At 40.7% G+C, this 25094-nt stretch overlaps 1 protein-coding gene across 4 annotated transcripts in view; it reads left to right on the top strand.

Annotated features, from left to right (window-relative positions):
* Positions 1-25094, top strand: part of dock1 (dedicator of cytokinesis 1) — a 195380-nt gene that overhangs the window by 28440 nt on the left and 141846 nt on the right. Inside the window, exons 6-18 of one of the 4 annotated variants that reach the window (XM_051939303.1) lie at positions 721-869; positions 1424-1559; positions 4083-4240; positions 4655-4736; positions 5726-5861; positions 6977-7049; positions 8992-9131; positions 12095-12220; positions 12551-12675; positions 15892-15990; positions 16438-16510; positions 20370-20473; positions 21049-21232. In XM_051939303.1, coding sequence (XP_051795263.1) covers positions 721-869; positions 1424-1559; positions 4083-4240; positions 4655-4736; positions 5726-5861; positions 6977-7049; positions 8992-9131; positions 12095-12220; positions 12551-12675; positions 15892-15990; positions 16438-16510; positions 20370-20473; positions 21049-21232 — 1585 coding nt within the window. Of the gene's footprint in view, positions 1-720; positions 870-1423; positions 1560-4082; positions 4241-4654; positions 4737-5725; positions 5862-5886; positions 6402-6976; positions 7050-8991; positions 9132-12094; positions 12221-12550; positions 12676-15891; positions 15991-16437; positions 16511-20369; positions 20474-21048; positions 21233-25094 lie in introns of those variants that run through there. The other 3 variants (XM_022194177.2, XM_051939305.1, XM_051939304.1) reach the window with 3 other exon arrangements.

Raw genomic sequence — 25094 nt, 5'->3', positions numbered from 1 at the left:
GTTTGGCTCCGTTAAATGTTGGATTTTTTTTGTTGTTGCAGTTTTATTAAAGATGGCACGCTTTGTAAACCAGCTGGCGTGATTTAGGATTTAGAATATCTACAATAAAATCTTTACATTACATTGACAGCTATGAAATTTTTAATGTTTCACTACATATCTCAGCCTATTTTTTTTCAATCTATTTGAATACATTTGCTCTTTCAAAGATTTGTTTGGGTGTTAGCCTCAGACGTTCAGTAATCATTTGCTCTTTTACATTGGATGTTCTGTTTACAAAAGGTTGTTGAATTTGGCTTTAGGTAATTCCACCTGCTTAAATCAGCTACCACCTGCACCATTTGTCTTAAAAGTACCTTGTGGAGTTCACTTGAAAAGTAATTGTGTGTATCTTTAAGGTTTAATAAACATATTATATACACTTCATCATAAAACGCATGCTTCTTTTTTTCCACCTTTGCTGGTGCATTTCCGATGTCTCTTGGGACATTAGCAAACTGCTAATAAAGGGAACGCAGTGTGACACCACTGGTATAATTGTATATAGTGTCACCTGTGTGCATATTCATCCTCTTACATGTACATATAACGAGGATTCCTTTTCTGCTAGAATTCAAAAACTCCACAGGTTGTCTTTAAGAATCAGCTGTTTAGACAGATGAGCACTTGCCATTCTAAATTTTCTTTGGTGTCTAAGCTGTGCAATATTCTTTCTGGCAGGGGGACAAGCGTGAAATGTTCAACTCTGTCCGTGACATGATCTATGACCTCATCGAATGGCGTTCACAGATCCTCTCCGGCACCCTCCCGCAGGACGAGCTCACTGAGCTCAAACAGAAAGTCACCTCCAAGATAGACTACGGCAACAAGTGAGAATCCCGTCTTTAGGGTATTTTAGCCTTGTCCTCTCCCCCCCGTGTCTTATATCCCTTTATCCTCATATCTGTCTGGGAAAATGACTCTTGTTGGAATAGGTCAGTGTCAGTCAATAGAAAATGACAGGCCATCATTTAGCTTGAGGACAAACTGGAGGGATTTAGTCTCAGCAAACTGTACTGCATTCCATCACGAAATGACAGCTCTTGCTGTGTCTGCAGTGGGCCTAGAAAATCGGTTGAAAATGAAAATTGTGAAGCTCCATCCTGCTCCTGTGATGAAACTTTAAACCTTTGGCCAGGTAGAGAAATGGCCTTTGCCTCTGCAGAAGCAGGGAGTGATGAGCTCATGAAATACCATTGAGTGCATGAAGGCATCGTGCTGTTGTCTCTGCCGACTCGCTCCATAGCAGAAAGATCTTTTAAAGGAAAGAGTTGAGCAGAAGGAGTATTATACAAGCTATATATGCTGTTTCCTACTTCACAACTGCAACGACATGTTCACAGTATTTGGGCTTTAAGTTAGTGTGTTTTTATCTTCTTGCAAGGTACTTGGATCTCGATCTGGTGGTCAGAGACAAAGATGGAAACATCCTTGACCCAGAGCTCACCAGCACCATCAGCCTGTTCAGGGCACATGAGGCCGCCTCCAAACAAATTGAAGACCGAATCCAGGAAGAGAAGGTAAACAGCCTCTAAGATACCGGCTTTACACCTGCAAGTAAACTTTGTTCGGTGTCCAGATAGCAGATCAAAGATAAGAAAAAGCCCATTAGCGCGCAGTGCGAATGAACATTGTACACAGTGATGTGAATGTAGTCACTTCTTCTTTCTGCCTCATTGAATCTCAGCCAGAAAGGTGCAATTACAGCGTTAGGAGGAAAAATGAGGAGTAGAAGAGTTAGCACTGCTCATTCTCCAGTCGGGTGAGAGAGTCACTACATCCCATGGAAGTTGTCAGCTTGTTTTTTTTTTTTTAGTTTTTAGCATAGTTGGACAAGCAAAAAAAGCATTCTCTTAGATACAGTGCCTTGAGACATAGATGATAAAGATAAATGAATCAATATCAGTAGATGTGACATTCTTCTGTGGAAAAATTAAGTAGAATAAATGATCTGAGCCAGTCCTTGGTGGATTCACTGGTGTGCTTAGAATGATTATCCTGTTAAAAGTTCCACTTCCGGTTCAGCTATAACTTTCAGATTCCCTCAAATTATCTTCAAGCACTCTTTAATATGATGCAGAATCCATAGTTGAATCAATGACTGCAATTTACCCAGTCCCTGAGGCAGCAAAAGGGCTCCAGACTATAACATTTTCATCCACCTAGCTTCAGAGTTGTTAAGAGGATCTCCTCTTGAAAAGCAGCAAAAATATCCACCGTTTCTGTACCCAAACTCTCTTTGAGCCTTGCCCTTACCCTTCATGCTCATTAGCAAACTTCACTTTTGCTCTGTTGTTCTCTGCGGACATCAGTCTTTTTCCTGGCATGATTCCTATGCAGGTCAAATTTGTGCTGGCTCTTTCCATTTGGAGATGCAGCACTTTGGCTCAAATAGTTACAGAGTTACCTGCAGGCCCAGTAATGAAATTTGGATGTTCATGGAGTCTTCAGTCTGCTTTGGACTAAATTTGCTGAGGTGGCCAGTATTGGATAAACTGGCAGTAATTTAAAGTTCACACCACTTGTAGAGGATTTCCCTCACAGCAGATTGATTTTTCTTTTTAGATAATTTAAAGATCATTTTTAAAGTCATAGGTGTTCACAACTTTTTTCTGAAGATCTTAGAGAGTCTTGAGATTATGACACCACACACTTAGATTACAAAGAAGACACCAGAACTTAGATAGTCATATGGTTAAGTAAAACAGCCATTTTGTCTATCCCTAAGGAGGTTCAAATTGTATGGAGTTGAAAATGAGATGACGATGGAGGTTTATGTAGTTTTTCCGTGTGACCCATCAGTTTGTATAAATGTATTCAAATAATACAAATTACTACAAATGTTTGATTATATCAGCTTTATTATTCGGGACTATTTCAGAGAATCAACTGTTTGGTTTAGTATGTCAAAAAGTCAGTAATTTTTATGTCATGTACTTAGTTTTTCACTTTCCTCAAAGATAATTAATGACCCTACATTTGTCCATTTTTGACTATTTAGCAGTGCATTTTCTGTCCGTTTCCACAATAATATTCTCTCTTTGTGATCCTACTCTATTGGTAATCCATCAACTTTTCATCAGGTGTCATCAGGTCAGATACTTGGATTCAGTGACCAAATACCTGCTGAACTATTGTGACATGAACAGTAGTTTGGTCTTTAGTGCAAATGTGTAAGTGTTAAGATGCTAAAGTAGAGAACATGCTAACCCCAGCATTGCTTTAGTCCCATTTCAGAATTGCTTTATTTATGCATTTAACGAAGAAGACCCTTTAGCTTTGCTTGACAATATTTTCACTTCTTCAAAAATAAATGATGAAATTACTTCATGCTGTTTGCTTTGTTGTACAATCTATAAAGAAAGCGTACTGCCATTTTGATTTTCAAAGAGATGATTTGTGACCCCTGCAGTTCAGTCTGGAATGGAGTTTTGGCATTTGCATAAATTTAATGTAAAAGTAGGAAAAACCGGGCCACTTCTGGTATACAAGGATGCTCGACTGCATCCTCCGAAAGTCAGGAGCTCTGCCAGATTCCCAATCTATTTGACTTGGCCCATCGGTGCCGGCCCACACCTGAATGTCAGGCTGCAGTACGGAGGGAGTGCCAGACGCTAAGTGCCCTGCAGTTATGTGGTCTCATCTTACGTGACCTTTTCTTTCAGAGGTCTTTATTGCATATGCATGGGCAATAAGAAAGTGTCCAGGTCAACATGATAAATATTAATGATGAGGCCCCAGCATATTTTTGAAGGGCATCCAGGGAATCATGCAATAAGGTCCTCTCGTGTAGCTGCAGTCCTGGAGATCAAGCGAATGTGAAAGCTTTTTATTCAGTGCAGAATATATAATGGAGTTCTGATAGATGTATAGCCATTTGTAATTCGAGCTTTTTAACTTGTTAAAATTTTAGGAAAATGCAGAAACAGTGACTGACATTCATTCATTAATTGGCGATGCAGATGCTAGCCACACCAGTGTTCATTTCTTCATATGCTGCTGCTGTTAACGGGCTAACTGTGATGCCTCTGTTTCTCTGACAGTCTCAGAAGCAGAATATCGATCTGACAAGGCAAGCAAAGTTTGCTTCCACACCAGCGTTTGCCCTCTTTGTGACTCTGAAGAATGTGGTGTGCAAGATTGGCGAGGATGCAGAGGTGCTGATGTCACTGTACGACCCGGTGGAGTCCAAGTTCATAAGGTAAACCCACAACTGCATATTTACTCAACCCTCTGTCCCGTTTTGTCTTGCTTGCACACTCACAAACACACAGCATGCAAGAATGTGACCAGAACAAGTAGAGCCTGCTGCTTAGGGATTTGCTATTGTTTCAGGATTGTGACAGCAAATTATCACAAGTAGAGCCGCTCAGCTGTGGAATGTTACTTCTGGATCCAGCATCAGTCATACATTTTGCTTCCCCATATGAGCTAGAGTCTAGATTAACATTCAGGCTTCTGCTACTTTGCAAAAAAACTGTAACTGATGCAGTTCATCTAAATGTCCGAGTTCACTGTGTCATAGATGTTGTAATGTGAATCTAAGGAATTGCTGAGGCAGATGATGATGATGATGAGTCATGCCTTTTTTTCCCCCATTACCTACCCCCTACAGTGAAAACTACCTGGTGAAATGGTCAAGCTCAGGCTTGGTGAAAGACATAGACCAGCTTCATAATCTGCGGGCGGTCTTCACGGTGAGTGTGTTTAGTTGTGTCACATGCGGGAGTGTGTGTGTGTGTGTGCGTGCGTGCGTGCGTGCGTGCGTGCGTGCGTGCGTGCGTGCGTGCGTGCGTGCGTGCGTGCGTGCGTGCGTGCGTGCGTGCGTGCGTGCGTGCTCTTGTACTTGCTACATGGTGAGTACCATTTTCTGCATTTAACTATCAAAGTGAGGACATTTTTACAAAGTGAGGACATTTTGGCCGGTCCTCACTTTGAAACAGCCATGTTTGAGGGTGAAGACTTGTTTTTAGAGAACAGGTATGAACTGAGGTTTGGTTAGGGTAAGGATTAGGGTTAGGCAATCAGTTGTGATGGTTAAGGTTAGGGTAAGGCTCTAGGAAATGCATTACGCCTATGGATGTCCTCACTAAGATAGAAGTACAAACGTGTGTGTGTGTGTGTGTGTGTGTGTGTGTGTGTGTGTGTGTGCGCGCACTCACTTCATAGTTCAGTGTTTATTTAGCCATGTTATGAGTCATGTGGGAGCCTGTTTGCGGAGCCAGTATTTGTTAAGCTCTCTCAGATAGAGCCTGGCTTTCCATCCGTATTTACCAAGGCAGTCGCCTCTGTCTAATAGAAGGCCAAGGGCGCAAGGGTCAGCATGCACGCACCGGGAGCACTTTAGCTACTTTTGGAGGGTATTGCCCACAGGAAATGAATCTGTGAACACAATCATAGATGTTGCTGAAGCAATTTGTGGTTACAAAACAAATTGCCCTCAATACAAACTGATCTCAGAATGACCTCAGAAAGTTGTATTAATTGACCAATTGTTGTTTCACGGCTGTAGCCTAAATGAAAGGCCAGATGGGGCTTTAAATCCAAAAGTCTTGTTCGGTTAGACGGGTGGAGGGGTTTGACACCATATTCCACAATCTGATTGTAATAGCTTGGGATTTGCCGTGGTTCTAAGGCAACAGTATCAGCACCTTTTCATGGCTTTTCTTTTCTTCTCCCTCTCCAGGACTTGGGAAGCGAAGATCTGAAGAGAGAGAAGATCAGCTTTGTGTGTCAGATTGTCAGAGTGGGCCGCATGGAGCTACGAGACAACAACACCAAGAAGCTGACGTCAGGCCTGAGACGACCCTTTGGAGTGGCAGGTAAAGCAGATAACAGAGAGACTCAATGATAACCTGGTGTTGAGAAGAACTGCGTGACATCAGTTGTTATATTGCAGTCAGAAGTTTTAGAAGGAGCCTTTTGAAACACTGATTGTCTCCAAGTATGTGAGTGTACAGAGCAGATCTCTTACTTTACCTCCTAGTTAAAAGAAGGTATTGTGCAAACGTCCTTGCCAGGGTGAATAAATATATTTGGATAAAATTCCAAGGCAGGGAGAAGAATTAGTTTGATTTATCTCCTGTTGGCACGCTGCCAGGCATTTCGTAAACTAATTAGATTGGCGTTTTGCCTACAGTTATCCAGCAGAGAAAATGATGCCCCTCTTTCAGTGTCTTTATTTCCAGTGCCACTTGAAGGGAAGGTAAATGACAGTCTGATTTATGACGGCCTATCTTTAGACATCATCATTATTGCCACTGTACATACCATGATGGAAAGCCTGATTTATTTATTTTTTCATTTTTTCGAGATTTGCTCATTTTTGGGTGCAGTTATGAAAGGCTTTTAAAAGCGAACAGGTGAAATCACTCTTATATCAGCCACTATAAATATTTGCTCCCCTTCTTCTATACTATTTAAGTTGCAGCAAACAAATTCAAAAATGTGCCAGCTTTTCAGATTTAATTTTGCACACTCAGTGAGAAAATGTTGTCTTGATGCTATGCTTTATGCTATGGAAAAAGAGGAATCATTATTCTTGTGGTGCGACATCACCTCGTTTTGTATGATATTGCACCATCAGACTAACTGCAGCATGACAGTAACACATTGTTGACACTGTGTGAAGACTCTGCTCAATATTTATCCTCCCAAAACCAAATGTGACCTCACTTTAATCCTACCCAATCTGATATTCTGTTTTTGAATTTTAACTTTACAAGACTTCTTCTCCTTTTTCTGATCATTTTTTTCCATCATAACACAACCTCTCCATTAATTAGTGCTTATCACAGCAAAGCCAACCTCGGCGAGCCTGCTTTTACCTCTTAATGTAGCTTTGTCATTTGGTTGTCGTCATCTTTTTCACTGCAGCACTACTCTGTGCCCGTCTTGAGACTGTTTTAACCCGCTTTCTATTTATTTTTTTCCACAGTAATGGATGTCACAGACATCATAACAGGCAAAATGGACGATGAGGACAAGCAGCACTTTATCCCATTTCAGCCGTAAGTGCACTGTGCTGCAGCACCGCATGAATCTCATTCATCATGGAGTTGCTTTAAGTTTGAGACAATGTTGCAGAAAATAGCAAGGCTCTTATTTCCATTATTTTCAATATGTACAGTATATCAAAGACTCAGCAGTTCTGGTCTTACTACTTATTTTTTTTCCTTTTTTAAATTTTCAATCCTTGACACACAGATTAGTGGGCATTTTACTACTGTAGCTCTCCCCTATTCCCTGCTGGCTCAATTAAGGCAATCTCATTAACAGTTACCATTTTTGTAGGATGGCGTACAGAGTCAGAGTAACCTTTTCCTTAACGTGATTTCCTGCATAATTGAAAATGCTTCACATTCAGGCAGTTTAGCTGGCAGATCACCTCGCTTAACGGTTTTATCTGTGAGCATAAATCATGGAAATTAGAGCCTTACAGTGTGAAGAGAAGAACAGGCTCTATAAGGGTGTTATTTATGTCCCAGTGTGAATATTTGCAACTGAAAAACTGAGCAACTTTCTGAAAGAGCAATTCCACAACCCATTATTGCATGTGTTTTCAAAGCCAGCAGAGGCAAGAAGTGAAAGAGCCATTTAGAGAATGTGACACAGTGATGTAATTTGGATAGACTCCTGGCATCCAAACAGAAAAAAAGGGAATGGCTTTTCAGAAATTGACTTGATAGAGCAAATTCTTGCCTGGCATAGTTTGTTTTTCCCGAACGCTACTTAATTACAGGCCTGAGACTGAATTGACTTCATCGCTGTCAGATTGAAATAATGCATATGTGAACAAATTTCACGTCGTGGTGCAGTGATCGATTAGTTGATTGACAGAAAAGTAATTGCATCCAATGTCAAATGTGAGGAGTTACTGCTTTTCTCCGTTTTATGTCATCGCCGTCAGTTGGACAAGAACATCAACTCTAAGGCATCACTTTGCGCTCTGGGAAGTCTCATGTAGTTCTGAAATTTTTCTCTGTTTTCTGGCATTCTAAAGCCAAAATGATTCATTTATTAATCTTAACTAAACAGATTTAAGACAGCTCCTACTGAAAATATATCTAAAAGCAGTCACCTTGAACTTTTGTTTGAATATTTATTTATTATATCTTTCCACAAAGTCCTGAATACTTTTTCAAAGTTCCACTGTGTCCATCGTAGCATTTCTGAAGATCAAATCCCCATAGTAACAATTTTTTTTATGTATAACTTTGAGGGAAAACCTGTTTTGTCTGTCGTCCTACAGCGTTATGACAAATCGCTGCTGTGCTTCTTCTGTGTCGTTGCTTCAATTGGTTTTGGATGCAGTGAAGACAGATTCTTTATTGCTTCCTTTATGTTGACATCACCACTGTCTTCACCTGCATTTTCTTCTCCTTCTGCTTGTTAAAAATCCTCTACACTGCAGATGCCATCTCTGCCCATCGAACCCATTTCTCAGGCAGCTGCCACACACGTGGCGCGTCCAAGATCACATCTGCTACTTCCTTATGCTCCTCACGTCAGTTGTTTCAGTAAATTTGCTACTCTGCAAAGGAAGCCATATGGAGGACAAAGCAGAGTGACCCTTTGTGATTGGAACTGGTTGTGTTTTAGGGTTTTTCAGCCCGGGATTATGTGTTTCCCACTTTGAAACACTTCAAGGCTGACCTTGAGCAGGTCAAGCTTCCAACTGATTCAGTGACTCTATAGATGCTGACTGGGCCTCACTTCCTAAATGATGATTTTTCTGTTTCTTTCATTACCCATCCTGCCTCACTGTTAACTGCTAACAAGTGGCTTTGTGTCTGTCATGGTATTCGCATCACTCCTCGGTGTGTCTCTCTTTCTCCCACTCCCCTCCTCCTCACAACCATCACTCTGTGGCTCCTCCTGCCCCACTCCTCCTCTGTTTCCGCCACCTCTTCCCTTTCTCTGTGGTGTTTGCCTGTTGTGTGCATACTGCAGGCTAGCGTTGGATGATGCCATTCGCCACAAGCAGCTGAACATCTCCCGTTTTTCACCCAGGGTGGCGGGGGAGAACGACTTCCTCCAGACAGTCATTAACAAAGTCATCACCGCCAAAGAGGTCAATCACAAGGGCCAAGGTACAGTGCAAAGTACAAACACAAGAATCCAGGCTGAAGAACAAACTCGGCACACTACCTTCAGACTTTAATAATTATTCTATTGATTTTGTAAAATGGTTATACTACGCCAGGACCTGATGAAAATCTAAACTAGATCTGCAAATTGTGTGCTCAAATGTCACCAAATCCCCAGCCATGCTCAGTTTACCCCAAGCTGTTTCTCTTCTTCTCTACTCACTGTGGATATCCTTTTTTTTTCTTTTTTGTTGCTATATAAAGTCATGTACCTCTAAGGAAACAGCACAATTATAGCCAGACGTAAAGAAATAAAGACGACTTCAGTCACTTTTGTGCAACACCACAAGATTATAATGCCACAAATTATAAATACAAAAATGAAAGCTGAATTCTTTTGATTATTCATTCTACAGAAACTCAGAAAATGGAATCAGAAAATACTTCTTTTAAGTACACACAGATGTGCAGTGCTGGAAACAAATGTACTGCGTAAACTCAGCCTGCAGTTCAGCCCAGATGAACTAAAAGTTCTCTGTTTTTATGGTGTAACAGTGTTTCATTTTGGATTTATTTTTGGAGAATTTTTAAATTGCAAATGTACATTTTTTTAAATTAAACTATCACCATTTTAAGTTTAAATTTGGTTATTTTTTCACAGACAAACCCTAGCTGACACAGGATAAGGTTTCAGGAGTGTTGGAAAGTTGGAAAATCCAGTGGATTTTTTTTTTATTGGCTCTGATACATGGTGTAATTTTGGAGATTTAAAAGAAAAAGATAACATGCCTTTGAAACCCACTGGGTTTTGGGGTTCAGAGGTTTGACAGTTAAGATTTTGTAACTTTTGGAACAGTAAAGGAAGGAAGATAAGCCAAACAGTGATTGCAGGCTCTTTTTTTTCTATTTATCAATTACTGGAACATTTTGCATTCTTCTGTTTTCTGAAGGATGCAGCATGTGCTGAAACGTTCATAGAATTAAAAGAAATCACAGTATTTTGCTTCCGTTTTAAAACTTTCTCCTAGATGTGTTCTGCCGTTTTGCTCTTCATTAGTCACTTTTGACATTGGCAGTGATTTAGAATAGAATTGGAATCGCTTCTTTTTTTGCTGTGTTTTTGTTTTTGCCATTCCTTATTCGTCCCTGCTAAGTATTTAAAAAACCCTCTGCAAGGAAAGCCCAAATTGTTCCAAAGGTTAGAGGGTAATATTAGACATGCAGAGTTTAACCTTTACTACATCTTGCTGTGCTGTTGTAATGATTTATTAGAGGTTTATACAAACTACTGTTAACCCCAAAATACTGGCAGGGCAGCGAAACTGTTCATCTTGCTAATAAAAAACATAATTTGCTCTGAGCTCCCATGCTATAAATCACTGCTCATGCTATTAATAGTTGCTCAAATCACCATGACTACAGTGTCTCAGTAACCCAGCTGTTAATTAAGCGGGTGAGTCTAGAGCTTATCAATGATTTGACATCAGTGGTAAGAAGAACAACCGTAGGCCTCTTAAGGGCTTTGTGCTGCTGGGAGGAGGAAGGAGGGGGAGACATGACAGTCGCCATGGTATTGTCATGCCCGATGAAGATGTGCTTGCATAAATGTCAGGTTTGCTCCGACCCACTCTGGGAAGAACAGTGGAGTACTGATAGCAGCTGTTTCGGTCATGCTCGCATATCAAAAGCCTTCCAGCTTGGCTAGTGCGGGATGTGTCATTCATAACAATGCTATGTTGTTATGTGTCACTCATGACAATGCTTTGAGTGACACGTCTGTAAAGTGAAAGTGAATAAAGCCCCCGAGGCTGATAAGGACCATTCATTTTGGTTGGCCTGTGAATGAGCACACTACAGACTGCTTTAATTGGATGTTTTCTGATGTTTTTTTTCTTTTAAAGTCATGTCTTGTTCACAAGTGTGACTCTGTGCTGTTTTGTTTTCCCTGAGAGAATATTAAGAGTGACTGATGCCACCTTTAAAATGTGCTTACAGAGCTGAAGCTGGCTCACAATTGAATTCCCAATAAAGAGACAAGAAGCTTTTCTCCCAGCGAGGAGAAAAGCAGAGCAGCTACTGGTGTGAAATTGTTAAAAAATATGACCCATGAAAGTCCCCTTAAGCCCTTTGTTTAAGAATTATTCAGACCCACACAGTTTCCTCTTAAGCTTCACACTTTAAGGTTTTCCAAGGGCAATTATTTAAGCCCGGGAAATACTCCACAATTTAAACCTTCTACTATAAATGTCACTTATTCTCATATCAAAACAAAGGGCCTATAGAAGACGTCTGGGCTATTGGGGACATTATCATGAATTTTTCAGGAGGATAGAAAGGAGGGTTTCTTTTTTCAGATTTTCTCATTTGTGGTACCAAGTTTCTTTGGTATGGAGAAACATCCTTTTTTTTCTAGCACTGCTACTGCAAAGGAGCGTCTTTGAGCCAGGATCTGTGACTTTCTTTTAGAATTGCAATACAACAATACGTATTGTTCAGGCTTATAAGAATCTGCAGTGTCTTTATGTTCATATATCAGATAGAATGGTAGTGAAGATGTCAAATGGATATTAACCTTCCGAGCTGAACACACGAATTCAATATTTTGTTCAGTGATGTTCTTCCTTTGTCACAGTAACACGGTACTTTGATGTCAACGAGTAAAGATTTTGTAGCTTTAGTCACTCTAGTTATGCACACCTCACTACACCACACTTTGAACTGAGCACGAAGAAAACACACACATACACACCCTTGCTTCCTCAGTTATGTTTTCCTAATCACATCCCTTAGGATGGCTTCTATTTAGTGTCTCGCCTTCCTTAGAGCTATTACATGTCACTCTGACAACTGACACTGGAAAGCACAAAAAGAAGCCTCTTTTTAGTACTTTCCTTTGCCAGTCTTGTTCTTTCTTCTCATGACGTTTTCTCGCTTCTTCCCTTTTCTTCCCTTGGTTGCATCACCAGGCCTGTGGGTGACTCTGAAGCTGCTTCCTGGAGACATCCATCAGATAAGGAAGGACTTCCCGCACCTGGTGGACCGATCAACAGCTGTGGCTCGCAAAATGGGCTTCCCTGAGATCATTATGCCAGGTTGAGTGTTTTACAAAGCTTCCCCTTTGGCTGTCTGTCTCTGAGAATCTGACTTCAAATTTGATTCTGTCAAAGTGATTCAACTTTAGCTGTTCACAAAATGTTAGCGAGACAGAAAAGAACATATCATACTTCATTAACATTTTATTAAGGCATTAGCTATTTAATGGGCTGAAGTGAGCCATAAAGTATTTGGTGTTAAATATCCACTTACGCTTCAAGATATGAGTTATGCTTTAATATTCATGCATATTAAAAAGGATAAACCATGAACACCGTGAAGCTTGGGAGAAGTGAGGATTTCTTACTTCTCGTGTCTGTTTTCTAAAGGTGACGTGCGAAACGACATCTACGTGACCCTGGTTCAGGGGGATTTTGACAAAGGGAGTAAGACGACACCGAAAAACGTGGAGGTGACCATGTCTGTCTATGATGAGGACGGCAAGAAGCTCGAGGTACGGCTGAGGAATTTTAACGACCTGTTTCGGTGTTTTTCCCGGGTTCAGCTCATTCTCAGCATTCAGGACACAAGTGCTCGAGCCAATCGGTCTCTCAGACAGTCTGTGATTTACCGGGCTTTTCTTTAATCTCACACAGCTCAGCACGCCGCTTAACTGACCAGGACTCCTATAAAGCAGTGTGATACACAGGCCATACCGCTGCCTGTCACAAATGACAGAATGCAATATCGGTGCTTTGTGGTTGATCGAGTAGCCGAAAATTTGGCTCTGGGAATCAACCTTTATCTATGTCAGAACCAGTAAGAGACTTGTGCAGTGTGGGCAGCATAGTGATGAGATGTGCAAAATCAGCACTGTCCTGGTAAGATTACCTCTGTAAATGAGGTTACAGGGATAATTCCTCACCCGTCTGTTATCAAGCTGACCCAAAATGTTGTAAATTTATTTGCGTTAAATTTTCAATTTTTGGAACTGAAGTGATGTAATTACATTTTGAGGGTGGTAGAAGCATTAACCAGCCTGTTTGTATCCATCTGCCTTAATAGGGAATTTTGACATCAACAACTTAATACCATTAATTGCAATAGAAAGTAAAGCCGTGAAGACAAACAATTAATGAATCCTTATGGTGCCATTATGCTGCAAGTTGGAGAATGTTGAATGGATTTTCACTTCTGAGTTGAGTAATCAGCTGACTCCGCAGCAATTAATGCCCGAATGAAGGTTTTGTTTCAACTGTTTTTTTTTTTTTATTATTGACACCCACTGCTTCACTTTACCTCTTGCTCTGCAGAGGACATGAGTTAATGGGGGATGTGAGGTTTACAGCAGCTGGACATGAAGGGAATATGGGAAGATGTGTGACTGGAATTTGTGCTCGCATGTATGAACTTTGTGAAGAAAAAGAAAAGAAGTTCTACTCGGTTAGTGTCAATAAAATATTTATTGTACATGTGTATTTAAAGCTGTCGGAGCCAATGACAGCCATCAATGATCAAATGACATCCATCACATCTAGAAGAGTTGTTTTGTTGCTCTTCCACCACTTGAGATCCCTTTAACATTCGTCCTCACAGAAATACTCAAACTCTCCAGGGATTGGTGCTAATTGGTCAAATTTTCCCTCTTCCTTCCTGGATTTTAATTGGCTGAGAGGAAGTTGTTTCTGAGATGAGAGGCCCTGTCACTTCTTGTCTGTCACTCTAATGGTTGAAGCCATTTCAGTTTGATCTTCGATAACAGAAACTTTCTTTTAAATGCACCCAAAGCCTTGTATTACCTCAAAAGGAAAGAAAAAGTTTTTTTTAATCTGAGTTTTTACCTGTAATAGCATAAAGAAGCCTCCATATACTGCGGGCTTGAAATGGAAAAATGCAATTACTTACAAAGAGACAAAATTTGACAATGGGTTTACTTCAGAAGTTTTACTTTGTGTTGCCCCTTTTTTTATGTTTCTGTCCCTACCTCAGGGCCTCTGTTCTCTACTGCTCTTTCTCTGTTTGTCTTTGTCATCCTCCCTTGTTTTCGAAAAGGATTTTTGAAAACAAGAGGCTGGACAGTGACTTCTTATCACCCTGACGTATTAGCACACCTCCAGAATCCCCTTTCACCTGCAGCTACAGTAAATTTCAGTCCCTTTCCTCCTCTTCCAAAAATCTGAAGCTGTTAGGAATGCTGGCAAAAGGGGCAGAGTTGCTCGAGGTACCACCTGCTCCCCCTCCCCATCTCTGCTCAGCACGACTGGGGGAGACAGGGTCTGTTATTCCTCATAATTGCTGGTTGTCAGAAACCATTAGTGTAGGAGTATTTCAGCAGCGGTACACTCGCAGGCCAGGGAGTCAGCTGGAGTAGTGGGAGGAAAGAGGTAGGCTGGCTGAGCACAGATTGATAGAAAACAAGGCATGCGTGCCATCCGCTGTCACTCCATCCCTCGTGCCAAATCCCCCAGTGGGGCACTTAGTATTTTACATACGCACCCTGACCTGTTGTAGAAACGCAGAGGGGCCCGCCAGGAAGGCCAATTTACATGGTGGGATCCGTCGGCACCAGCTGGTCTGCTTCCCTGCGCTTGGCTCCCCTCCACTTTTCGCTGCACGGGAGCCACTGCTGCTCCTTCTTAAATAAATAATTTCTAATTTATTTCTTAATTCCACAATGCCGTCATGAGATTGGCAGTCAACACACAGGTGCTCATGCATTAAGTGCATCCAGACTTTTAAAGGTCATTCAGCTAGATTAAGGCTTTCTGCCTGAGGGACTGCATTTTATACAGTAAGTGCTAGTCAATATTCAACATGCTGTGAGTGTGCTAATATTTTGACAGAGGGATGATAGTTCAACCATCACGGCTTCTCTGCTTTTTTCTTTTAATGTATTATTTTTTAGAGTTTTGAAGATTAACTGAACATATGGGTCAACAGAGGTAATGCATGCAGCTCTATCAGTGGTTCGATTTGTGATAAGTTATTTTCCCAGTAGTCCTGGGAAGAAAGAGAGGCATAAAACAAAAACACCAACAGGGTATCAAACAGGGATGACCTCAAGTCTGTATCAGCCTCAGTACATCTGGTCCCCAAAGGAAATTAGAATAACTATTGTCCTATACAAAACACTTCACATACAAATCCAGTGTCTAATTATTGGACAAATAATTAACAGAAAAACAATAAAACAAGTCTGGAAAGATAATATCCATATTCCGACATAATAACCTTTTTTTTTAACCAACACCTAAATATATTAACAGATTCTTAAAGAAAAGGTCAGTTTCTCCATTTATACTTTCCTTTTTGGTGATTCCTTGTCTTGCCATTTTTTAGTTATTGCTGTTTTCTTAAGCTGCAAATTGTGCTTTTAGAAGGTACTTGTCCTAAGCATTAATGCTTGCTGGTATATTGCCTAAATGCACACTGCCAAACCTATAATCAGTCTCAAAACCCAAGTATTGATATTACTGTTACTACCTGCAGGCAAGGAGATTGCATATCTTTCTAATGCCATTGTCTCCAGCAGTGGCTAGATTTGGATCTGTGATTGTGCTCTAAGAACAAATCTGTCCACATTATTCCAGTAAAATTCAGGACCTGAGCTTAAGGCGTTGGACTGCATTTAACGACTTTACACGTTTAAATGAACTTAAAGCTAAGGCAGCATAACCAGTTACACTGTGCGATCATCTGATTACTGTGTGTTTTCTTTCTTTTTATCTAGAATGTGATCTTCCCTGGAGCTGGAGACGACGGGATCAATGAGTACAAATCTGTTATCTACTACCAAGTAAAGCAGCCTCGCTGGTTTGAAACAATAAAGGTGTGTCTCTGCCTGCGCTACCCCTGCACTATTTTTCCTTGTTATCCCTGTTTTTGTCTCGACTGCAGTATCACATCTTGTTAGCGTTCTCAAATTCATTAGTCATTACACAGATTTTTATCCCCAGCAGCAGAAGCTGGTCGTGTTTGGTGAATATTTACTCAAGTGGAAGAATACATTTTTAAAGTGTTCATGCCGAAATGTATGAAAATTGTAAGGTATTGATCCATGACACTTCAGGGCAGGTTTAGCTCATTTACTGCAACTCGCATGCACTTCTTTTGCTTTGTATCATAATCATGTTTCTTGCCTTTAGTTGCAGTTCATTTCTGTGCAGTGTAAAACGTCTACAATTGACGTTTCTTAGCCTGTCTCTCTAAACCTGCTTTTTGAGTGTGTTTTCATGGCCGTGGACGTCACTCTGTCCCGTTCTCTCCCTGATCTCAGGTTGCTATTCCTATTGAAGATGTGAACCGGAGCCACTTGCGTTTCACCTTTCGCCACCGCTCCTCACAGGACTGTGAGTATAAATGTCAGCCTGTGAATAATCAGTTTTGCAGATGACCACCTGCACAACTGGCTGCTAATCTATCCACAGCAAATATAATGGAAGATGTCCAATCCAGGCAGATGTGTCTCACAGTGATAAATACTTTGAAGCTCACCCTTTGTCGCATTAATCGGAGGTATTAGTCTGCCCCTTGCACAAAAGCAGCATCATGAAGTGGCTTGTCAGCGACTACAGCTGGGAAGTGAAAAATGCCTGAGGGGACTCATTTGTTTATTGGGACCGGTGACTAGCCGAATGTGCCCAGTGTTGTTTGTCCTTCTGTTTTTTAACATCCTTTTTAATTTTGGGTGTGTAAAGGGCAGGGAAGCCTGGTACTGGCAGTCTTGCTGTCCCATCTGCCTGCCACATGGCCAGGCCTGACCCTGCAGCAACAGGGCTGGTACAGGGAATATGGATTTTGGAGGGTAATAAAGGCAATGACAGCTGTATATAAACAAAAAGGATCAATTCACATGGCACGGAATACAAAAAACTTGAGGGATATCTGCACAAGTTAGTATACCTTCTCTCTAATCTGCAACTGCTGTCATCCTGTGGTTTCAAAATCCTCTGGCTTTGTTTGCTTTTCACCAACATGCAGGTGGCTTGGAGGCAATTGCCAGGTCTCAGAGCTCAGTGCTGGCTTATAATCCACTTGGAGAGCCTTCTTGTCATGCTCGACACCTTGCTCCTCTGGAGACTAATGCGGTTACGAGGCGCGCCTTTGAAACTCTGTGACTTGCTGTTATCTTGCTGTAACGGTTACTTTAGAAACCAGCTCACCTCAAGTGACTCTGGGACTGCGGGGGCATGCCGATGCTGCCAAACTTTAACTTGTCGCAGATAATTGCCAATAGAGAGACATGTTTAAAAGGGGTAATGGCTGATTTATTTTGGATTTGGGCTGCTGCATGCCTCGACTTTCCTGATCAATGAGGCTATATAGAATGTGAAGACATCAGGTCAAGTGTCTCGGTCACGTTCCTATTTATTTCACTGACTGAATTACTTCAGTAGTTGAAGGGGAAACCACTTCTGACTTCCGACTGCTTGCAGATACCATAGAAAGAATTACAGTTATATTTGCTGAGTTTAACCTTCATTTCATCACCAGTAATAGAAGACAAGAGTGCCTACTGATGCAATTTATCCATCCTGTCACTGTCAGTTAACCTTTCATCTCAGTACCTGACTGTTTTCAAAGGCAGAATAATACTTAATGTATGTTTCTGAAACTAGGATCTTTCCTAGTGCAATCGTAGAAACAGTCTTACCAGAGATTTAAGGTTAGTGAGGCAACTACAGGTTTACTCCTGGGTTTTGAGAAACATAATGGTGATTCAAATCCTACTGGGGAACATAGGCATGAAACATTTGCTGCTCACTTAACATGTATTCCCAAACAGACTCTGTTTAAAGGTCAAAAGCCTTGTATTAGCTTAGTAGCTTCGTATTAGTAACTTAAGTATTTGTTGATCTTGGCAAGATATTAGAGTAAGTCCACTGGTTTTAATTATGTTTTTATTTGTTCTGTACTTGCCCTTGGGACTGTATAACTGCCACGGCAAGAGCTAAAAGAAAACAGCTGATATTGTCTTACATGATAAGAATACATCCAAGCAATATGTGATATTAATTTGATAAGGCAATTTCTGCTCCTGCTTCATTTTTACTGACTGTGGGCTCATGTTTCACTGCAGTATAAAGTCCTGCACCTCTATGGAAACTACACAAGCATGGCTAAAAGCAAAGAGAAGTTATAATGACATAAATCATATACAAAGATAAAACAAAAGTTCGATTTATGATTACTTATGTTACAAAATGTCCACAGGTGTTACAAATACATCAGAAATAATGGCGACTCATACTATACACATTGTTCTACTCTGCTTCTATTCTGTCCTCCTATCTGCTAAGGAAAGACACAGCCTGCAGTTCAACCCAGTACGGCCCAAAAAAGTTGCAACTTTTTTTTCTTAATGAACCCAGAAAGGGAAAATATATCATTGCTATTTTGAACTTGTGTCATGGAACAGGCCCCTATTTTTTTTAGAGGGTTTGTAAACATGTTCATTAGCTGTTCTGTGATAAGTCACTCCATTATATTATTCCTAGAAAGGCACAGTGCAGCCATCAGAGTACCTTAAGTAATGTTTGTGTTCTATGGGTGAAGCACTGTCCTGGAAAAATAATGAAATCTGTAGCCTCTCTGCATGCGATGTGTTTCTGATGAGAAGCCTGCCAGGATTTGGAATTGTTATGCCTCTGCTGTCATCTCCCTGCATCCTTCCTTCTTCCTCCACCGTGCTCCTAGCTAGAGCTGAACTTTAAGTAGAAACACAGAGTGACAGAGCTGCTCATCAAGACCGCTAGTGGAGCTCATGTGCTCAGTTTCTCAGCCCCCTGGTCGAGAATCAGGCCAGCCCTAACACAGTGCATCAAGCTACCACTCCAACATTGTCAGGCCTCATCAGACTGATGACCGCTATCACAGATGCTGTCTTGGCTCTACAAGATCCCCATCGTCTTTTCACTTGGGTTTCATCTGTCATTACAGCACTACCCGGTGAGAAGGGTAGAGGGTGGGCTTTAAAATGTAGCACAGTACACTCAACATAAATTTAAAGTGACAGCCCACCTTGGAGGTAGAAGTCTGCAGAACTTCCACCGAACATGACTTTGATTAGTGTGAAAAAAAAGTAGCTCTGTCCTCAAAGTGACCTTTTTCCCACAAATCTAGAGTTTTGAGCTCTTTTCTGTCCTTAGGAGGTCATTAATACATTTGGTAATACTGTGTGGCATGCGTATAGTGTTTTCCCTCCACTGGTTCCTCTCAGCCCAGCAATTATTCACCGGCGAGGTTGCAGGCAGCAAACCAATGAGGGGATTTATGTAGATCGAATGCGAGATATACTTTGATGAATCACGTCTCTCTGTGCGTAAATTTGAGCTTGTTGATCCGCAATGATGATATATGTCGGCCTATCCAAATGCTTGGTTACAGGACAAAGTCATAACTCTCTTCCTTGTTTATGCAGTGCTTCCTCTCTATGCTCCCGAACAGTCATACATGTGTGCGCATGTACACAAAAGTAACATCTTTTCTTCGCCCCGGCGGGATTATTCCCAGCTGCAGCTACGAGATCAAGTTTGTTTATTCATTTGCTAACAGCGAGTGGACACAAGATACCTTAATCCAAGCCTTGTTGCTTGAATAATACCTTTTCCCTTTAAAATGAGAGTATGATTTTAAAAAATGGCACATTTTGTTATATAACCACATAAATGTTCAAGAGCTGAATGATAACTTGTTTGAACCATTTCTGTCATTGCACATCCCTCTGTTTTTGCTGTTTACCGTGCACAGTTCATTCACACCTATGCATCATTGGTTTGAATAGTCTGCGTGCGTCTGCCTCATTTCAGGAGAAAAAAATAAACAATTCATGCACAGATACAGCCATGCATTAATAAAGACATCAGAAGGGAACAGTAGATTCTTGTGACAACTCAGGAGCTGACTCAGGGCCTGCAGTGCTGAGATTAGCATTTGGGATTATCTATTTTATCATTCTGCTAGTTTCTTAATGACTTGTTGTGTAGTCAGCAATGCTGCATGGCTCACTGCAAAAGAATGATTTCCTGAAGATGCACATAGCTCATTAATATATTATACATTATATGAGCTATATATTGAAAGATTCAGTCTGTTAGTCTGAAAATATGGACAGAAAATAAATGTGTATGTATATCAGTATGAAATGCAAGCAGCAATAGCCATCATCATCTCCTCCATTCTGTCTTACTTCTCTCTCCCTTCCCACAGCCAAAGACAAATCAGAGAAAATATTTGCCTTGTCTTTTGTGAAGCTAATGAGGTATGATGGGACGACTCTGCGGGATGGTGAGCATGATCTCATAGTGTACAAGGTAAGTGTAAAAATATCTCTTAGACAGTCAGAAGTCAGTGTGTTTTGTCCTGGTTTCTTTGTTGCTGGCTGCCTACCTGTCAGACTGGCCCACGCTCCTCGTGACATGACCATGATATAATCTGTTGGTGAAAAACTGGCTTATCTTATTAGGAACTGACATGATAATATCTTGCCTACACTACCTTCTATTGGAAATTGTGTAGTCGGTACGCTATCAGCCCCCACAATGGAATGAAATTGCTTTCCAATTAAAATCCCTCGCATGATGGTACCTTTGTGTTATGGTGCCCATTTATATTAATTAAAAAGTTCATGTGGGGAAAAAAGTCCCCTCTATTAGATTTTTCTATTTTTTTTGTTGTTTTGCCGTTGTTAGTCATGATTGCTGTTTGGCAAAGAGTTTAAGTGCTCACACATGCAACAGCTGGCAGAAAAAAATTATTTGGTTATAATATACCCTTGGAAATTGCCTTTTTTCCAAAACCCACAGCAATAGAACACTTTGTCACAAGATAAACATCTGATATGGTTTTATACCGATAAGCTGACTTGAGTCTTATCCTGGAAAACCAGGCAGAAGCAAAGAAGCTGGAAGACTCGTCTCTGTACCTGAACCTGCCTTCCACCAAGCTGGAGCTGGAAGAGAAGGGCTACTCCACCACGGGGAAAAGCACCCAGAACCTGGGCACCTGCACCATCAGCAAGGACTCCTTCCAGATCTCCACCCTGGTCTGCTCCACTAAGCTCACACAGAACGGTAATAGCCTCCATATTGCAATTAACTTTTGTACCTTTTCCCATTCTGCTGTTTTTTTTAATCTTTTTCCACTACAAAGAGCCACATTTCGGAAGTTGGAATTATGCTTCTGTGGTAAAACATCTAAACACCTGAGCCTAAACAGAGATGTGTGTTGTGGGCTGGTTGTTAAGGCTTTGCAGAGAGGTGCAGATATGCGAACCTTCAAAACTTGCATATCAAGTAAGCTGATTGAGATGACATCAAGCTGCAAAGTTTTCTTAGTCTCAGTTTGGCTAGACTTTTCAACATAGAACTGGCACCGCTAATCTTCAAATAAACATGGAGAACTGCATGAACAATAGTGATCATTCTGGTTTTGTTTTAAGTGCTTTAGTTTTTCATGGATGTTGTTTGTTTATACCAGTTTGAAATGGATTTTGTGGCCTGATTCTTCTTAGTTTTCTTTGCAGTTCATTGTGACACTGCTTACTAGTATATGTGTCCTTCACCTCTAACCTATACAAGCAAAGAAAAAGACGTGATTTCTTGCCAACGACCAGTTTATTTTTGCCTTTGTGCAACATACACAATTGTAATTCCAGCTTGAGGAAATATATGCTATTATGAAGCAATCATTTTCATATTTCCTCATAAAAAAAGAGAGCTCTCATTAAAGAAAAACAGATTTTCACCGTGTTTTCGTCAGGTAGATGGTGGATTTTGGCCCACAGCCTCTTGACTTTGACAAACAGAGGTTATGTGTGCACTAGTCAGAACCCAGTGAGTGATATCTGCATGCATATTACAGGATATGTGTGGCTCCTCTGTCACAACAAAATGGTCAGTTTGTTTGCACCGATGTTACATTTATGCACTGAAAATATGAGAGCACTGGCCGGTAGTCATTTAGTGTCACAGGAGACTTTCTCATGGTTGCACTTGACTAGCTAAATTCCAACAATGCTCTCTTCTTGCCAACATGGAATTGATAGAAGTAGGAGTGACTGAGTCCCCCGGTTGCTACAGTACACGGTAAAAGGCTCCACCTGGTGGTACAACCAAGTAAAACAGCTAGTCTGCAATACTTTTTCTGACAGGCATGTCCTTCATTTTCTACCTTACAGATTAATGCATTTTTAATTGGTTAAGTTATTAATTGCTAATAATTGATTAATGTGCAACAACCATATGCTATTTTAAAATCCACCCTGAAGCCTCGGCTTTTCTTCTACCCGGGACTTACACATGTCCACATACAGACTGGAAACTTGCAAAGGGTTTCCTCTCCCCCTCCAGCTTACTTCCTTTTCCTCACCTCTCCATATGTCTCAGTTGTCCAGTTTCAGTCCATCTCTACTGACCAGTTAACATCCCTGCTCTGTTTACTTCTGTCAATCTGACATAATCTGGCAGGTACTGACAAGATCTACACTTATTAAGCCAAGGAAATCCCCATCTCTTCCCTGTGGCTCATGGATTAAGGATTTTGGCGTCTTGTATTCACACCAGCCTTTATGCATGTTTATAAATCCCTGCAGACATCAGTGTAAACCCCATTGGACGTGTCGGTATTTCCAGACTGTTTGTAACATGGTGGTTTTCTCAGTGTGGGTTGTGTGTAAAGCTGGTCTACTATGTGTGAGCAGTCGAACGCTTCTAGCTCTGATTTCAGTTACTCCAAACAGAACCATCCTAAATGTCTGCTTTGGTTTCTTAGTGTCTTGATGTGTTGTGCTTCTTTGTGTTTTTTTGGTATGCAGGACTGAGTCACCATTTTAATTAGAGCCAAAATGAAAGCTTCCTCTTTCCTCTCGGTGTTTTTGGCCACAGTCTGAAGAGTGAGTGAGAATGAAGAAGTAACAGATTCACTGCAGGCTAACTTTGACTGGAATTGAAATTAATTGTTTTACTCGCCCAGAGCAACGCCCTGTTTGAATAAGGAGTTCATCACGCCCTTATGTTTTTATTCATGGCAACACAAAGACAATTTTAAGTCGTCAAGCAAGGGCAGAGCAAGCTGAAATGCTGTAAACTGTTTAAGCAAATTGATGTGTGTGTGGTCCATAATCCCTTGAATAATCCTTGAGTCGGTCTGTAAAACGAATCACTACACACCACTTTTTCCCTTCAGCTGTTAAATATGATACAATCCATTTGAAACTTTAAATCCTCCTTTTAGGAATATGTGGCCTTACATTTTAGTAAGTATAATAAGGCAGAAGGACATCAGCAACTTGTGATCTATTAAATATAACAATCTTCTTTAAAGTCTTATTTTTTTTACTTTATCACTTTTTCCTTATTTTGATCCTTATTTTTAAATTAGTCATGTGAATGTTCTTCACCAAAATGAGGTCAGTCAACGTTACAGTATCGCTCTAACAAACTTTATGGGCAAAGAACCTAATAAAATAGGTTGTAAACAAGACAGCAGTTTAGCCAGCTTGTCAAAGCACATAAAAATGCAGGAATTACACGGTTTTTCAGTCTTTAAGTGTTAAAACAGAATGAAATGTTTCCAACTTTCCAGTGGTCCTTGAACTACTAAGACATCATAACCAGATTTTTTTTAAAAAAGGGATATTTTTTTCCACTTCATTCCTCATGCTTTATTAGTAAATTGCCAAAAATAATGACTTTGTAGTATAAAGTCAAAGCTCCTGGGCACAACTGTGAATGTTATGTTGTGGTGAAACCTGAGCACACAGTGAGCAAAAACATGACAGGAGCAGAAAACACCCTGAAAGTATACTTACACAAACACAGTATAGAACAGTAAATTAAACCAGGTGATACTCTTTAAACTATAGGATGTTACTTTCAGTAGTAATGGTTCCTAATTTTTATTTCCAGATTATTTTGGCCAACCTGAAATCTGTATGGTCGTCTTATTCAGATCTTTTAGAAATGTTGCTGCCTTCCTCTTAAGCAATTACATTACATAGTCAAGTCTTATTTTTCTGAGAGGTGGAATACCCCAAGCTTGAAAAAAGTTGTGATAAAGCAGAACTTTAAGTGTGGAAATGTGAATTTGATGAATGCAGCATCTGAAGATGAAAACTTTTGTATCTCTGCTCACATTACAAGAGTGTAGGAAAAATCTGTCTCTTTCAGTTAAGGAGCAGCTCCTTGTTTTATGATTCCAACACAAACCAAACACATGTTTGTTGATCTTGATGTATTTTCCTCTATTTGTCTCCATTAGTCTTCAATAGAAACCTTCCCTCTACCAGCAGCCGCGCTAATGCTGAGGCCTTATGCGACCTTGTAATAAATCTTTGCTGTCACATAAAGACGTCCACGGGAGGGGGAAAAAAGCAAATTCTCTGTTGCGGCTCTCCTGGATGTGCCTCTGATAGCATGCACAACAAACACTCTTAAAGCCCCAGTAATGAGGTCACTCTGGGACAAGGGGAGAGTTTTGTTATCAAAGTGCTTCTGCGTATATTGTGTGAAAGAAGGGGGTGTTGCATGTTGTTACAGTAATGTTCCCTTTGAGGGTTATTAAGTTTAGTCTGCGGTGTAAGTTGTCATTTAAATACAGTTGTGCGTGCCTTCCTACTCTGCTCAGGGGGTGGCGATGTCAATGAAAGAGCAGGCTCTGTTACAGAGAGTCTGCCCACACTGATTACACCAGGCAGAGGAGTAATGTTAGCAGCTCAAACTGCTGTCTCAACTCTTATGTAGATGGGTAGTACGCAGCATACAAGATGATATCAATCAGCGCCTTTCTCTGACCCCATTTGTCCACCTTGCCTTCATTGCTCTGCTTTGTCTTTTTCCTAGTGTTAGAGTAATGGTGTGTGTGTCCCACAAAACAGCTCCACTGCTGATATTTACCTGGCACTTGTGCTGGTAATTTGCAAGGCGCCAATAGGTG

Source organism: Acanthochromis polyacanthus, chromosome 19 (assembly GCF_021347895.1).
Source record: "Acanthochromis polyacanthus isolate Apoly-LR-REF ecotype Palm Island chromosome 19, KAUST_Apoly_ChrSc, whole genome shotgun sequence".
In the NCBI taxonomy this organism is placed as follows: domain Eukaryota; kingdom Metazoa; phylum Chordata; class Actinopteri; family Pomacentridae; genus Acanthochromis; species Acanthochromis polyacanthus.
Note: the sequence above shows the minus strand (reverse complement) of the source record. Positions and strands in the feature narration are given on the sequence as shown.